Below are 14,030 nucleotides of genomic sequence, written 5' to 3'. Positions count from 1 at the left end.
TCACCAGCCTCGTCCCTACTCGCTACCGGTGGATCACCAGCCTCGTCCCTACTCGCTACCGGTGGATCACCAGCCTCGTCCCTACTCGCTACCGGTGGATCACCAGCCTCGTCCCTACTCGCTACCGGTGGATCACCAGCCTCGTCCCTACTAGCTACCGCTGGATCACCAGCCTTGTCCCTACTCGCTACCGGTGGATCACCAGCCTCGTCCCTACTCGCTACCGGTGGATCATCAGCCTCGCCCCTACTCGCTACCGGTGGATCACCAGCCTCGTCCCTACTCGCTACCGGTGGATCACCAGCCTCGTCCCTACTCGCTACCGGTGGATCACGTTTCTCGCCTCCCGCACTGTTTCAGGTGTTGGATACCCGCCCGACGGTTGCAAGGGCTGCTATCACGATGGAGTTCGGCGGGTCCGCGGCTTTGTTGCTCATTCCGCGTTGGAACGCATGCTGCTTATATGAATTCCCCCCGGAGCGTTTTACTTCTTTTTACAAACTTGGTAAGCAGAATGGCTGAATGACTGTAGCGTGCCGCAATGCTAGGCGCAGTCCGCCCTGCGTCATGACGTCGTGATTTTAGGTGACCGGCTCCAAGCACGGCCGGTGATGCTCCAGAGCACACGACCACGGATGACTCGGGGGATATGGCAGCGGGCTGAGCATGGTTGGTGGTGCTCCAGAACACACGGCCACGGATGACTCGGGGGATATGGCAGTGCGCTGGGCACGGCTGGTGGCGCTCCAGGGCACACGGCCACGGATGACTCGGGGGATATGGTAGTGGGCTGAGCACGGCTGGTGGTCCTCCAGGGCACACGGCCAAGGGCGACGCAGGAGACGTGGCTTGCAGGATTGACAGAATGTAATGGAATAAAGTAGCGCTGCTAGAAGATTATATATAAGAATAATAATATGCATAATATATATATATATATATATATATATATATATATATATATATATATATGACTGTATTTTGCAGAGCATCCTCAATGCTTATTAACCTGAAATTCACAGCGCGAGTGTCGGCCATGCGCGCGCACATCCCTCTACGTGCCGGGGCCCTCCACGCTAACGTGAAACGCCACTGCGATTGCCTCGCCCTGCCCGGTTATCGTCTGAGCAGGACAACTCTGGCCGCACGTCTACATGAATCAACAACTTTATCAACGCAACACAGATAGCCGGACCAGGCTATGAGACCATGACAAGGCAGAGCCCCTCCCCCCCCCCCACACCCCCCGATGTTTGCCCAAAGGCGCCACTTCCCGTCACGTCAGCGTTGACCTCAGCTGACACGGACGCCGCGCCGCCGCGGAGCCGTCGGGCACATTCGACCCTCTTATCCTCCTTCGTATTTTCATCCTAAATCCTCGCGACGCCTCACGTGTCCGGCACAGGCTGCATGTGTCAGTCACGAATGCGCCGAGACGCCCCCTGGATGGGGACCCCGACCGGGCGTCCAGCGCACACCCCGCAGAGGGGTCCCCGCGCGGCTAAGGCTCAGCGGTTGACCTCAGGCGCATGTAGTTCTGCCTCGCCATAATCCATTCTCCTTCACCCCATCGCCCTGAAGCGGTCATTTCTGGTCGAAAGGGCTCTGATCCAAACAACCAAACAACCAAACAACCAAACCACCAAGCCACCAACCAAACAACTAGACAACCAAACGGTCATGCGCGGGGTGCCGAGGAGCAACAGTGGGCAGGCGGCCGCGGGTAGGTGCTGCCACAGACGAAGTTCATCAGCGTGCCGACAGCCGCCGCCCGCACCGTCGGCCCCGCATGGTTCTCGTCCAGGCACTCCATCTTCAGTGGCGCCGGCATCGCGGTGTGGTTGGCGGCCAGCGGCAGGCACACCGAGTGCTGCACGCGCAGCGTGTCGGCCAGCGAGGACGTCCACGGCCGAACGCCCCGCACCTGTAAACGAGCCGTCAGCCGGCACGGTGACCTGTAAGCACGACGGGTTTCGACCCGGCCATGGCGACCAAGTGAGCGAAATGGCGTGTATGGATATTGAGACTAGATACTACACCAACGGCATTTTGTGATGAGAACTGATGTTTAAGCGCGCCGCTTGGTGTTTGCATTGCTCGCTGAATGAAACGGGTATATGTACACTCACAACGCGTCTAAAGCATTCATACCGCCGTTTTGGTCAGCTCACCTGACTTAGAAATTCAAGACCCAGTGCATTTAAAGCCAAAATGACAGGGCCAATCTTAGATCTTCTTCCTCTACCCTCCAGAAACTCCGGCCCGTCCAGCTTGTACACGATCTGGGTGTGAGCTGCCAATGTCTGCAAGGTGGGCATCAGCTCCAACCACTCCATCCGAAACTTCATGACCCGCTCCCGCAGCGGATCGCCCATGTGCCCGGGTGGCTTGGCGTACCACAGGCCGGCCGTCATGACCACCAGGTCGGGGCACTCGCGGCCGATCTGGCACTCCGCCGTCAATCCGGCGAATACCTCCCGGTGCTGGTCAGCTACCCGCGGACTCCAGTAGAATGTCCATTCGAGCTGTCCACCTGGGTCCTCAGAGTCACACGCAAACCTGGCGCGCCTCATGCCTCTGAAGATCTCGATGCCGATGGTGCAGTGTTCGGGCATCCCATGAACGACCTGGCTTGAGTTCCGCTTCCTCTTGAGGTCCTCCAGAAGCTTGCCCTTCCAGCGGAGGCCTCTCTTCTTCAGCAGCTCCTCAAAGAGGATGCGGCTGCGGGAGTCACCGATCAGTACGATGCGGACCGGGCGCTGCCGCCGCGCGTACAGCCGCCGCAGGCAGGTGGTCACCTGACTCGCCGTCAGCACCTCGTCGCCGCAACTGGCCAGCGAGGCGGCCTCCGACTCCCAGGCCCGTCGTGCCTCGGAGATGCTGAAGACGCTGCTGCACCGGTCGTCGCTGGACGCAGCTACGTCGCCTGGGCACACAGAGATACGGTGGTTGGTGTCAAAGTGGCAGCAACGAAGCACCTTACCGCGCTTCGTCTTTCCTCCGAGAGCCTCAGGCGCGCCCGGAAACCCGTTTTACAGGCATCGCCTGATGGACCGCTCGAGTCATTACAAGAGTCCTCTTTAAGCAGTGTAATGCAATGCAATGCACGGAAAGAAAATGCTTAGTGTCTGAAAACTTCATATTCGTGAAAATCAGGATCATGTGACAGCACAGACAGGAAATTGTACCGGAAATTATGTATTTGCCAAATCCACCCGTTACCAACCCGCTGCCTCATCATATACAGGAAATGATTCATTTACCCAATCCACCCACTATCAACCCCCTGCTTTATCAGTTACACTCACACGGTATTGTTCTTTATCAGGCCACTACCCAACTAAGTCCATTTTTTGTAACACTTTGGTTGTAGATTATGGAAAAGTTTTGGGAAAGCGAATTCCAGATTTACCCTGTTCGGTTCGTAACGGCAAAAGTAGGGTGAATGAGGCTACTTATGTCTCACAGAAACGCGCCTGTGGCATTGCGCAGTATGTCTTGAAGTAGTTAACTCACACTCACATTTCGTAAACGTCTTACTCATCGTGCCTGTACCTTAACTGTACCCATTACCAAAATTGTCCCCAAATCCGTACCCAACCCATCCCATCCCGTTCGAGCACCCATGGGGTTACCCCAACCTTGAAGTCCTTTCAACACCCTCAGCAGCAAGCGTCCACAGAGGAGGGGGGGGGGGGGGGGGGAGCAGAGAAGGAAACAAGGCACGGCACAGGTTGCGTCGAAGTCGGGTTGCACATATCTGAAAGTGGGAATATCTGAAAAGTTGCACATATCTGAAAGTTGGATGTGCAATGTGTAATGTGTGTAAAATGTGCAAAAATGTAAGAAAGTGTAGTTGAGTAATAACCTGACCCCTTGCCGACGGCCAGTAGCTTTACATTAAATCTGGGCGGTCCTGTTTTGGCGATACTTTAAATATACATTATATATATATATATATAATATATAATATATACATATATGTACATATATATACATATATATATATATATATATATATATATATATTCATTAGAAACGGCCATTTTGCGTTGCTGCACGTTCATGTGCACACTTGTCAATTAAAATTAATGTGCCAATCCGCCAATCAATCCGCCAATAATAGTCTCTGCTGACATTTTCGAAACATACTCCTCAGTACTTTCCTGTCGAACGATTATCTCACCTGATCGATGCGTCATGTGCGTGATAACAATGATGATAACGGCTGCCACGGGAATCGATCTGAAGGCGGGGTTAAGCCATTACTCCGATGCCGATACGGTTTCGTCGGCGCTTTCCCTCCTCACTCAGGCATCTTTGATCGACTGCATGTGTCATCATCCATTGCATGCATGCCCATCCAAAAGAGTACCTGCAGAACACTAGTGGTACAGCGTGACGGCAGATGCAGCTCTAACGTTAAGTGTTACAGCGGCCGCAGTGCAGGACCCTCTCAGCCGCTCGGCCACCGCGGCCGCGACAGGCTGCCGGGGGCCGCGGCCAGCGCGCTGGTGTTGAGCGTGCGGGCGGGATAGTAGGCGGGAGCTGGCTAATGTGAAAGGCGTCAGAGAACGCCCATGTGCTGGCCAGTGAGTGTTTGCTCACTTTGGCGAGCGCCGCTTTGAAGCGCTCACGTTCCCCTCCCCTTGCCCCGTGCGAGGGACGCAGCCGCGCGGGCCAGGAGAGGGGGCAGTAACAAAGGAAAGACTCGGACAGCCGCCGGCGCGGCGACGAACTGTGTGGAGCGCTGTGACGATCAAATACAGGATCAAACGATCAAATACAGGAGTGGTTCTGGACGTACCGTGCGTACCAGCTGGAGGCGAAACACCAGAACAGCAGAACTCACAAAGTGCGTGTCATCGGCCCGGTTGCGGATGGCTGCAGGGGTCAGTTAGTGTGACGACCTGCCTTAATGGTTGGATACGCTAAATATGTCATGGTTTGATTACGTCATCGTAAAAAACACCACATAGGTTGAGAGCCTATTCACGACCGCTTGCCCGGAAATTGTGCTCACGAACGCCAGATATGCGCGACTCAACAATCACATTTTCTTGCCCTTGATCGCCGCGTGACGAATGCAATGGCAGGACTTGAAAGGCGTTAATATGGTGGAATGGATGCCTCCGTGACCTTGAGTTACTTCCCCCGAAATAGTCTGCACGTCTTCGCGAACGTATAGCTCAGAAACTAGTGGGATTTAGGCCCTCCAAATGATTTTCAAGACGCCTATTTCAGTTCAAAACTTCACACAAACGTGGAACACTCCTTCTAACAACAAATGTGGAACACTCCCTTTAACAGTAGCAGACAGCAGCGGCGGTAGCAGCACAAAGCTGGGCAGTGGTCGTGGCGGCGGTGTAACGCTGGAAAACAGCATAGACCGCTAGGCACTGGACGGCGGCGGTAGGTACTGGCACTTCATGATCCACCAGCGGCCGAAAGTGCTGCACAGCTGACTTGACGCCGAGGCAAACTGCTTTGGTTCCACCTGCAGATCCAGGGCGTCTACTATATCTGGGTATGTGGCCAGCACCGCGGTGTGATTTAGCCGCTCCTGGCATAGGGTGGAGCGCAGCCATCCCCTCAGACGACGAAGAAGACCGAAAGCCCGCCCTGCCCTGCACGATATTGCTGGAGAGGCCAGAATCAAACGCAGTAGCGAGGCAGCGGCTCCTGCTCCTGCTCCTGCTCCTGCAGTAGCGAGCCAGCTCCTGCCGCAGGCCCTCGTCACCCAGCAGGGCCACCACGTCGTCAAGGGTGTCGAGCGGGGCGAGGTCAGTGGTGTTTTTCTCTGGCCTGACGCCACATGCGCCAACATCTGGCGGTGGAGGCCAAGTCGCTCCAGGTGGAGGCTACAGAAGATGGCGGTTGCCACCAAGGCGTTCTCTTCCGCCGTGAGGAGTGCTCTCTCGGCCGTGATCAGGAAGGGCTCATCTGAGCCGAACCCACCGCCAAAGCCGGCCAGACAGCCGACGGCTTCGCCGTGCACCTGGCGGTGGCGGTCTTTGGGACAGGCAGGCTGGTGCGGCTCGGCGTCCTCGTCCAAACGCCGAGGCGGTCGCATCGGGCGTCGTAAGTCCACTAAGTAAGCCCACGCACGTAAGTCCATAAGTCCACTCCTAGGCGTTCTCTCCGCCCAAAGGCGGACGTCCGCTCCTCCCAAAGGCGTTTCGAAACGGTCACTCTGGGACAGGATGACATCCAAGAGCGCACGACCCTCAGGTTGGCAGACACCGACTGCACCTGTCCCAGTATAGTGCGCATGGCGGGTGTCGTCACTTGAAGCACGAACAACGTCACGCGCAAGCTGAAGAAAAGCCCAAACTCTCAGAGGGTTCTGCCAAAGCCGCTAGCAGAAGCTGCGACCCTCGGACGCACCTTAGCATCATCCGCGAGTTCTCCCACGCTGGTCACCAGAGGCTCGAAGCCCTTGACCACGGAGGTCAGGCGCGCCTCGCTGCAGGTCCATCGAGTGGGGTGCAAGGGATGCAGAGACGTCTGGGCCCCGGCGTGCTCCAGCGCCACCATTCTCCTCGACGACTCGCGGAAAAAGAACGGCCAAGCTCCTGGATGGCGTCGTGAGTCTCGCGCACGCCACTCAGCACCTCCTGGCAGACCAGGCTCAGGCTGTGGGCCGTGCAGTGAGCGAACACAGCGTGAGTTCCTCCACCTCAGGGCCTGTGCTGTCAGCCGGCTGGTTGCGGCCGAGTGGCCGGGAGCAGCACTGCTGCGGCGGTTGTGCTGGTCCGGTGTGAAACATCGGTATCCATTGGCATTGGCACCAAGGTGATGCCGGCCCGTACTAACAGGGGAACGCGTCCGGAGAGGGACGGGTCACCAGGAACGAGAAACACTTCGTCGTTAAGTAGCACGGTATATTGTGCTCTTAGTTTTTTCCTTCTTTTGAATTAGAGCTCCTTCGACCACAAATGATCATTTCAGGGCTATGGGGAAAAAGGGAAATGGTTAACATTGGGGCAGACTTGTATGCGCCTGGGAGGGGAGGATGATGTCAACCGTCGAGCTTTAGCACGCGCATGCGCGCCGGGTACCCGGTCGCGGTTCCCCTTCCAACGAGGCTCTCGGCCCACTCGTGCCTGACGCATGCAGCCTGCCCCGAACAAGTGGGGTGCCGCGAGGATACGGGATGAAGCAAGATAGAGGGTAAGAGGGTCGGATGTGTAAGCGGCTCTCCACACAATTTCAAAGGACAGTGATGACGTCCTTCCTATGTCTGTTCGCCTCCCGGACCTCAGCCGATTGGTAAACACCAGAGAGCGATGGTCGACATTAACACCATCAACACTGCCCACCGTATACAACGTGAGAACAAACTTTAAACACATACAATTATTACAGAATACCACACAGAAAACCACATATATGTGGCCTTCGTAACTACGCATGTTCGAGCCACCTGGCGGTGACTCGCTCGTCATAGTGTTGGCATCGCGCCGCTAGAGCAGCACTGGCCACTAATTCCGTCCAACGGGAGCTGGAGGCCAGCGAGGGTATCCTGGATGACACGGAAGAGTGCCTCGGGAGTGAATGGGTAGCCTAAGAAAGTCCAATGAACGTCTCCCTGACGTCAACCGCCTGTGACAAAGCGCAGGCCGATGGCCACGTGCTCGCGTCCTGTCACGCCTGCCGTCTCGTCCACCACGGTGACCAAGGTTCCAGCCGCGCCCGCATCGTCTACCACCCTCCTAATCACGGCAGTCGCCAGCTGCCTCTACAGCTCCACCAGCGCCTCCAGACTGGGAAAGCACATCCGGCCCGCTCTGCGCCAGGCGACCCGGCGCCCCAGCACGGGATCGCGCTGGGCCACGGTCGTCAAAAACCAGATGACGTTTCCGGCCTCCTCGTCCCGGCGGCAGAGGGCCAGGCCCTGCTTTGAGCGGAACGATGGCGTCGAATATCTGCCGCGGAGTGTGCCGCGCCTCCCCCTGCTCCTCTCCTTGCCGGCGCCGGCGAGCGCTACCACGCCGCTTGGTCCGCTAGCCGTAGTCAGGCTTTGTACGGCCAGTTGGTGGCAGGCGCTGGCTTTGTGGGTTCGAGAGCGCTTCAGCGCCCGCTTCCACGCACTAAATCCTCGGGCTGGGAGGACAGCGTCACGCTTTGTGACGCTGCCCTGAGGCCCATAGCTCTTGGGTGCCACGCATCTTTGGCAGAAGACGCCCTTCGAATGTGAGTTGTGCTCCAGCCGGGGGTGACGGCGCCGCCACTCGGGTTGGAAGGTGCACCGGTGTCGTGGCAGTGCTGGGGCGTCGCCAGATGTCTCGGCGCGGTCGGCGGAAGGCCTGGTGACTCAGGATCTGATGGCTCGACTCGCTCGGTGATAGGATCAGATGGAGTAGGTGGAAGTGTATGATGCTCCAATTAAAACCAGAGATGTGCTGTACATTTAATAATAAAGGGTTTACCTTTATACATATCCAAGTGAGCTTATTTGTTTATGCTATACAAAAATTGACAAACCTATGGAGGTTGATTAATTTTCCATCACCTAGACAACGGACCCTCTGAGGTTCTCACACGACAAAGAATTTATCTATTTTTTGTTTGGGCATGAGTGCTTGTTCATATAACATGATGTCAGATCAAGGAACTGTGACGAACAACACCATGCAACATTTCAAGCAAATGAATTTGGACAGCAGAGACACAACCCAAATGTTTGGTTCATACAAAATATAATGTGTTCATTGTGAAACTGAAAGAATGTTATGAAGGCTACAGTCCACTCCAGGATATATGTTCACATAGAAATGATGAGGCTTTATACTGAGAACACAGAATACACACCAGCTAGGCACCCAAAATGAGAAGAAAAAAATTAACCTGACAGACCAGTACACTGGAATCAATGTCTGCCAGCCAGATCTAGCCTTCCCTGTCAGACAACAAAAAAGCCTACAGATATCTAGTACATCTTTGTCATTTGCCTGTCCCCCAGACATGAGCACTTGTGTTTGATAAAGTGTTATAGATATGTGGGAAAAGTCACTAGCATCACATAAGCCTGATCATTGGGGCTACACATTTTGTGCTTATATTGACTAAGTGTTTGCAACATATTCAGGAAACCTTTAGCTATGCCTGAAAGAAGTAATGCATGTCTTCATGTGTAAATGACCAGAAATATTTGTGTACATATATATATATATATATATATATATATATATATATATATTTGTATGTACATATAATATAACTATAAATATAACTATATATACTCCATAGTGAGAGCCCTCAGGACATAACACACTCTAGAACCTGGTATCACTGCAGGAATGTTAGGCACTGATACTACAATAACTTTGAATATTTTTCTCTAACATTCAGGTGTCCATCTCAATTTCCAGGAATGACAAGCAGTGTTCTATCATACAGGACCTATTTCCTACTGTTCCGCTAAGCCTGAAACAGCCACAGCAGCAATTGCTCACATTGAGCAGGCCATACTGATGTGAGAAGTGATTGCTATATGCTTTAAGGATGTGAAGAACTGTACTTCTTGGCAGTTGTACTTACTGTTTGTTAAAGAAAAATCTGATGCTTGGGCATTTTGACCTCTCCATCATGTCACTCATTTACAATGTCTGAGACCTTGCTATCAATAGAACTGCAGGTGCAGAGGATGTCCTGGAATGAATCACAACCATTAGGCACCCGAGTACAGAGTTATGATGCTATCATAAATATGGGCTTAAAGCAGGAAAAAATTGCCTGCAGTGGATAACAAAAGCATGCACATGGCAAGGGGACCAGCATGATTGTCTTTCTGTCAAGGGCATTCCGGTGCAGGTGGGGGCACCTCTGACCATGGCGGGGCAGGAAGCTATCCGTTGCCCACATAAGCTTATGTATAGCTGCTTTAATTCCCAGGTGAGCACCCCCTAGTAGTTAACCAGGTATTCTGTGCGCCAATATGCAAAATACGTGTGCTCACTTCTTTTACAACCAAAATTAGGTCCGTGCCTTATGTGTGACTTCAAACTGACGTATTCACCTACCGTCACGCCTCGCACCCACGGGCGCAACACCCCCCTCAACCCCCGCCGAATAGTGGCGAGGATGAAAACAAGTGACCTCTTTTTTCGCGGCAGCGAAATTTTTTTCCAGATTACTAGAGACTTTTAGCCTAGGATGTCTGCGGATATTTGGTGGTATCTTGCGTTTTTTAACAATCTACCTGGCCTTGACGAGGCTTAGGCGAACGGGACGAGATGTGGAACTGGGATCTTAGCTTTGATGGCCAATTTGAGAAGATAATAGCTGGAATGATTGTCGGGTTGTGCATGGATTCTTCTCCTTCTACCTTGCTCCAGCTCTAAATGCCGACATATATTCCCCAGGTTGAATGAGATATTGATGTGCCAGGTGCCACGAACTAGGTACCCACGCTCAAGGCTATCTAGCCCACGCTGTACCGCCTTGCTGCCAATGGAGAGGTGGCCGATGAACGCGGAGCCCCTGAGCAAATGGTTAGGTGATTGCCTAGCGGGGGCACAGCCAGAACCTTGGCAAGGTGTCGGGGGGGGGGGGGGGGGGTACACAGAGTTGAGTGTAGTGTCTATGTATTGTTGCAATGAAAATCATTCACATTCCCCTATATTGTACACCTGGAGCAACCGCGTCGAAGCCTCCAGCAAGGGTCGAGCGCTGGGGTCTGCGCCTGCAACCGTACGATGTCGAAATCGTCTACCGACCTGGGAAGGACATCCCAGCCTTCGTCTTGACTTCTGCTGTACCAAAAACCATGACTCTCGAAGAGATCCAGACCTACACTACAAGAGATGGAGCTCTTCAGAAGGTCCTCGAGCTGGTGAAGTCGAACCAGTGGCACACCGTCACTCAGAGACCTCAAGAAGCCGGTCAAGACGACGTCGACTAGGACGCCCTGAGATGCTTCGCAGCCATCCATGGAGATCTGACTGTCTTGGAAGACAACACCATCATCCCTCGTGGAAACTGGCTGGTCATCCCCGCTGCGCTGCAAAGCAAGGCCGTCGCCCTGGCCCATCAAGGACACCAAGGCATCGCGAAGAAATTCCTGAGAGAGAAAGTGTGGTTCCCACGCATCCATACACGAGTGGAAGCCACCATCAAGACCTGCACTGCATGCCAAGTCACCGAACCAGTTAGGCAGAAGAAACCTCTTCGGATGTCGCCGCTCCCAACTGGACCATGGGAGGAGCTGTCTGCTGACTTCTGTGCACCCGTCCCATCGGGCGAATATCTCCTTGCTGTAATCGACGACTACTCGAGATTCCCGGTTGTGCAACAAAACCAACGTCTGCTCGTGCCATCATCCCCATCCTGGACGACATCTTCCCGATGTTCGGGATTCCCGATGTCATGAGAACAGACAACGGACCTCCGTTCAATGGACATGAATTCGCTCAGCTCACAATCGGCTTCAAGCACTTCAAGATCACACCGTTGTGGCCAAGAGCTAACGGAGAAGCAGAACGTTTCATGAGAACACTATCAAAAGCTGTGAAAGCTGTTGTCGTCGAGCAACGCCCGACCAAGCAGGAAATGAACAACTTTCCACGAAACTACCGATCAAGACCGCACACTTCTTCTCAGAAGAGCCCGACTAAGCCCGACTTCACTGCACGGTCGCGCAGTGAAGACCATGCTGCCGTCTCCGATGACGGCACATCCGGATGATGGAAAACTCCGCGAGACGGACACAGCCGCGAAGAATAAGATGAAAGAACAAGCTGACCGTGGAGCCAAGACAACGAATCTTCAAATCGGAGACCAAGTTCTGATCCCCGAATTCAAGAAGGGAAAGCTGACACCTCGGTTCTGCCCAGCGCCGTACGAGGTGACCGGAATCCAAGGCACCATGGTCACCGCATCACGTGGATGTCACCAGGTGACGAGAAACGCGTCGGCATTTAAAGAGTGCCCGCACCTTCATGGACAGGACGCTGATCGCTCCGAAGAAGAGGACGAAGAACAGGCGATGGATGACATCCTCGAGTCCATGCGGCGCCACACCCCTACTCTCCGCGCCGCTGTTGCGTCCTCCCACGCCACGACCTCGTCCCCGGCGCTAGTGTGTCCTCCGACCATGCGTCACTGCGCGCGGCGCCAGCCCGTGTGGACGAAGGACTGTGCGCAGGCAATCATCTGAAGAAGGGGAGGCATGTAGTGTCTATGTACTGTTGCAATGAAAATAGTTCACATTCCCCTGTAATCATACCCTCCCGGGCTACCATATGAAATGAGCCCGTGTTGACCTTGGAATAATAAACAACTTCCCAACCGACCTTTACCGCGCGTTTTAATCGTTCGCAACGAACCAGACAATACGCGAGCTGATCCAGCTCCATAAACACCACATTGAGAAAGGGTTGCCGCCCAAAATAGTTGGATATGTCCTTTTGGTTAATGAGGGTATGTTTTTCTTTGCTATTTTTTCATTTTGTCCTTCTTTTACTGGAATTGAAGCCAGGTGCTGCTGTTATCCTCTGATAAATTCTGCTTGAATCTTATAGACAGTAAAGTGAAGACATCATGCGTTAAACGATTGCATAGAGTTTATCACCAGAGCTCTCCATTTAAATGGTTCAGAAGACTCTAAGTCGATAGAACTAAAATGCTTCGTCACAATTCTTAGATGGGCTCTACAGAAATGTTAGGGACCGCACGAATGTAGATTGTAGATCGCAATGTGGCAGCAATAGTTACTAACGTGGACAAGCCACGTTTGGCTGGAAATGTCGAGTCATTCAGTCAGAATCGATCAGTTGGACAAATCATGCAACGTAGTTTTAAACATGCTTGCTTGCAAACTTTAATAAATGAGAGGCTCGACGCCAGGAGCTGCAGTCTCCGCAGGTCGCGCAGCGTCCGCTCGTGGCCCGTAGCCAACGGGTGCAGAAAAATGATAACGCATCTGGAAGAAGTACCTCTGAACGCTTTAGGACGTCAAATGGTAGACGTAGGCGGTAGTTCGGGCATGTGCTTGACTGGCGCCATTTTAGGTTAATGGTAAGCGCGGATTGGTATTCAAAGCGCCGGGAAGTGGTGCTGAAATTTGGTGGTGGAACTGGAGAGTAAAGGGAAGAATCTCTATTTCTGGTGCCGCTGAAGCCGTTAATCTGCCCAGAGGACAATCTCAAAGCTGGAAAATGATACGCCCAGTTTAATCTTTGAATTGTACGAATTGGGTTTGAATGATGTCAGTTATCATTATATCTTTCTCAGCAGACATGAGATTGCCTTGCTCGTTTTTTAGGTAATTTTGATCCACTATATTGAACACTGAGACCCTGAATTTTTTCCGGGTACGGATCCCCTTGCGTAGAACAGTACGGAACACATATATGTTGTTTCCAGTCAAGGGCTGAAGGGCCATTCCGTTCCACCGGCGGGTGTCTTCCGGCTGCTATCCTGGCACCAGAGGGTGAGATCCCCTGTCGATCTAGAGGGCCTTAGAGGGTACATCATATCACATTGGTCCACCTCTCTGATGCGGGAGGCCTTCTGACCGCACAGTTGCCCCGGACCCACGTATAAATAATCATTAACGCAGCATTTCTGATCACTGCAGGTGGTCCAATAACTGCACCACAGACTTAAGTTCAGCCTAACGGGCCCATGCTGGAACTGTGCTGGGGGACCCACCGTTCGGTACTGGGGGTCTTGAGTGGCACAGGACCCTTCTTAATGTAAACATTCAACACAAGTTCGCATGTCTTCCTTCATTGTCAGAGGGCCCCGACCAACGCAAGAGGTCCTCTGTCATTCGAGTTGCCATCCCCGTTCCTGTGAGCAAATGTTCCCATGGCCGACTCGAGGCCCATGATCGTGCCAATACCCTGTAACGCACTGGGCCCCTGACCGGTACAGGAACCTCCCACTTTTGCAGTGGCCCGGACCGACGCAAATCATGGGCCCCGCCTTGTTCCTGCTTCGGAAATAGGCCCCAAAAACTAACACCGACTCGGAATCGACTGTTTGTTGATTATGATCTCTGGCTAAAACAGAGGAACGCTCCG

The 14,030-nt window shown here is 53.3% G+C and overlaps 1 protein-coding gene across 3 annotated transcripts; it reads right to left on the bottom strand.

Moving 5' to 3' along the window:
* Positions 1-1,271: 1,271 nt before the first annotated feature.
* Positions 1,272-10,070, bottom strand: LOC119095484 (uncharacterized). 3 transcript variants are annotated; one of them, XM_037218316.1, is made up of 5 exons: positions 10,026-10,070; positions 9,544-9,654; positions 4,187-4,245; positions 2,172-2,926; positions 1,272-1,924 (listed from the first exon to the last, which is right to left on the bottom strand). In XM_037218316.1, the coding sequence occupies exons 2-5, from the start codon at positions 9,600-9,602 to the stop codon at positions 1,679-1,681; spliced, it is 1,119 nt and encodes a 372-aa protein (XP_037074211.1). In that variant the 5' UTR covers positions 9,603-9,654; positions 10,026-10,070; the 3' UTR covers positions 1,272-1,678. The 3 variants fall into 3 exon arrangements, with proteins under 3 accessions (XP_037074211.1, XP_037074212.1, XP_037074213.1); XM_037218317.1 differs by having other exon boundaries at positions 10,022-10,039; XM_037218318.1 differs by lacking the exon at positions 10,026-10,070 and adding an exon at positions 9,962-9,982.
* Between the last annotated feature and the right edge of the window lie 3,960 nt (positions 10,071-14,030).

The sequence above is a fragment of the Pollicipes pollicipes genome, unplaced genomic scaffold (assembly GCF_011947565.3).
Source record: "Pollicipes pollicipes isolate AB1234 unplaced genomic scaffold, Ppol_2.1 Scaffold_4219;HRSCAF=4965_pilon_pilon_pilon, whole genome shotgun sequence".
In the NCBI taxonomy this organism is placed as follows: domain Eukaryota; kingdom Metazoa; phylum Arthropoda; class Thecostraca; order Pollicipedomorpha; family Pollicipedidae; genus Pollicipes; species Pollicipes pollicipes.
Note: the sequence above shows the minus strand (reverse complement) of the source record. Positions and strands in the feature narration are given on the sequence as shown.

Coding starts and splice junctions, on each gene's coding strand:
- LOC119095484 (XM_037218316.1), bottom strand. CDS start 9,602: ATGAGTGACATGATGGAGAGGTCAAAATGCCCAAGCATCAGATTTTTC. Junction 4,246..9,543: donor AGATTTTTCTTTAACAAACA/GTAAGTACAACT, acceptor CCCCGCCTTCAG/ATCGATTCCCGTGGCAGCCG. Junction 1,925..2,171: donor GTCTTGAATTTCTAAGTCAG/GTGAGCTGACCA, acceptor GCTCGTTTACAG/GTGCGGGGCGTTCGGCCGTG.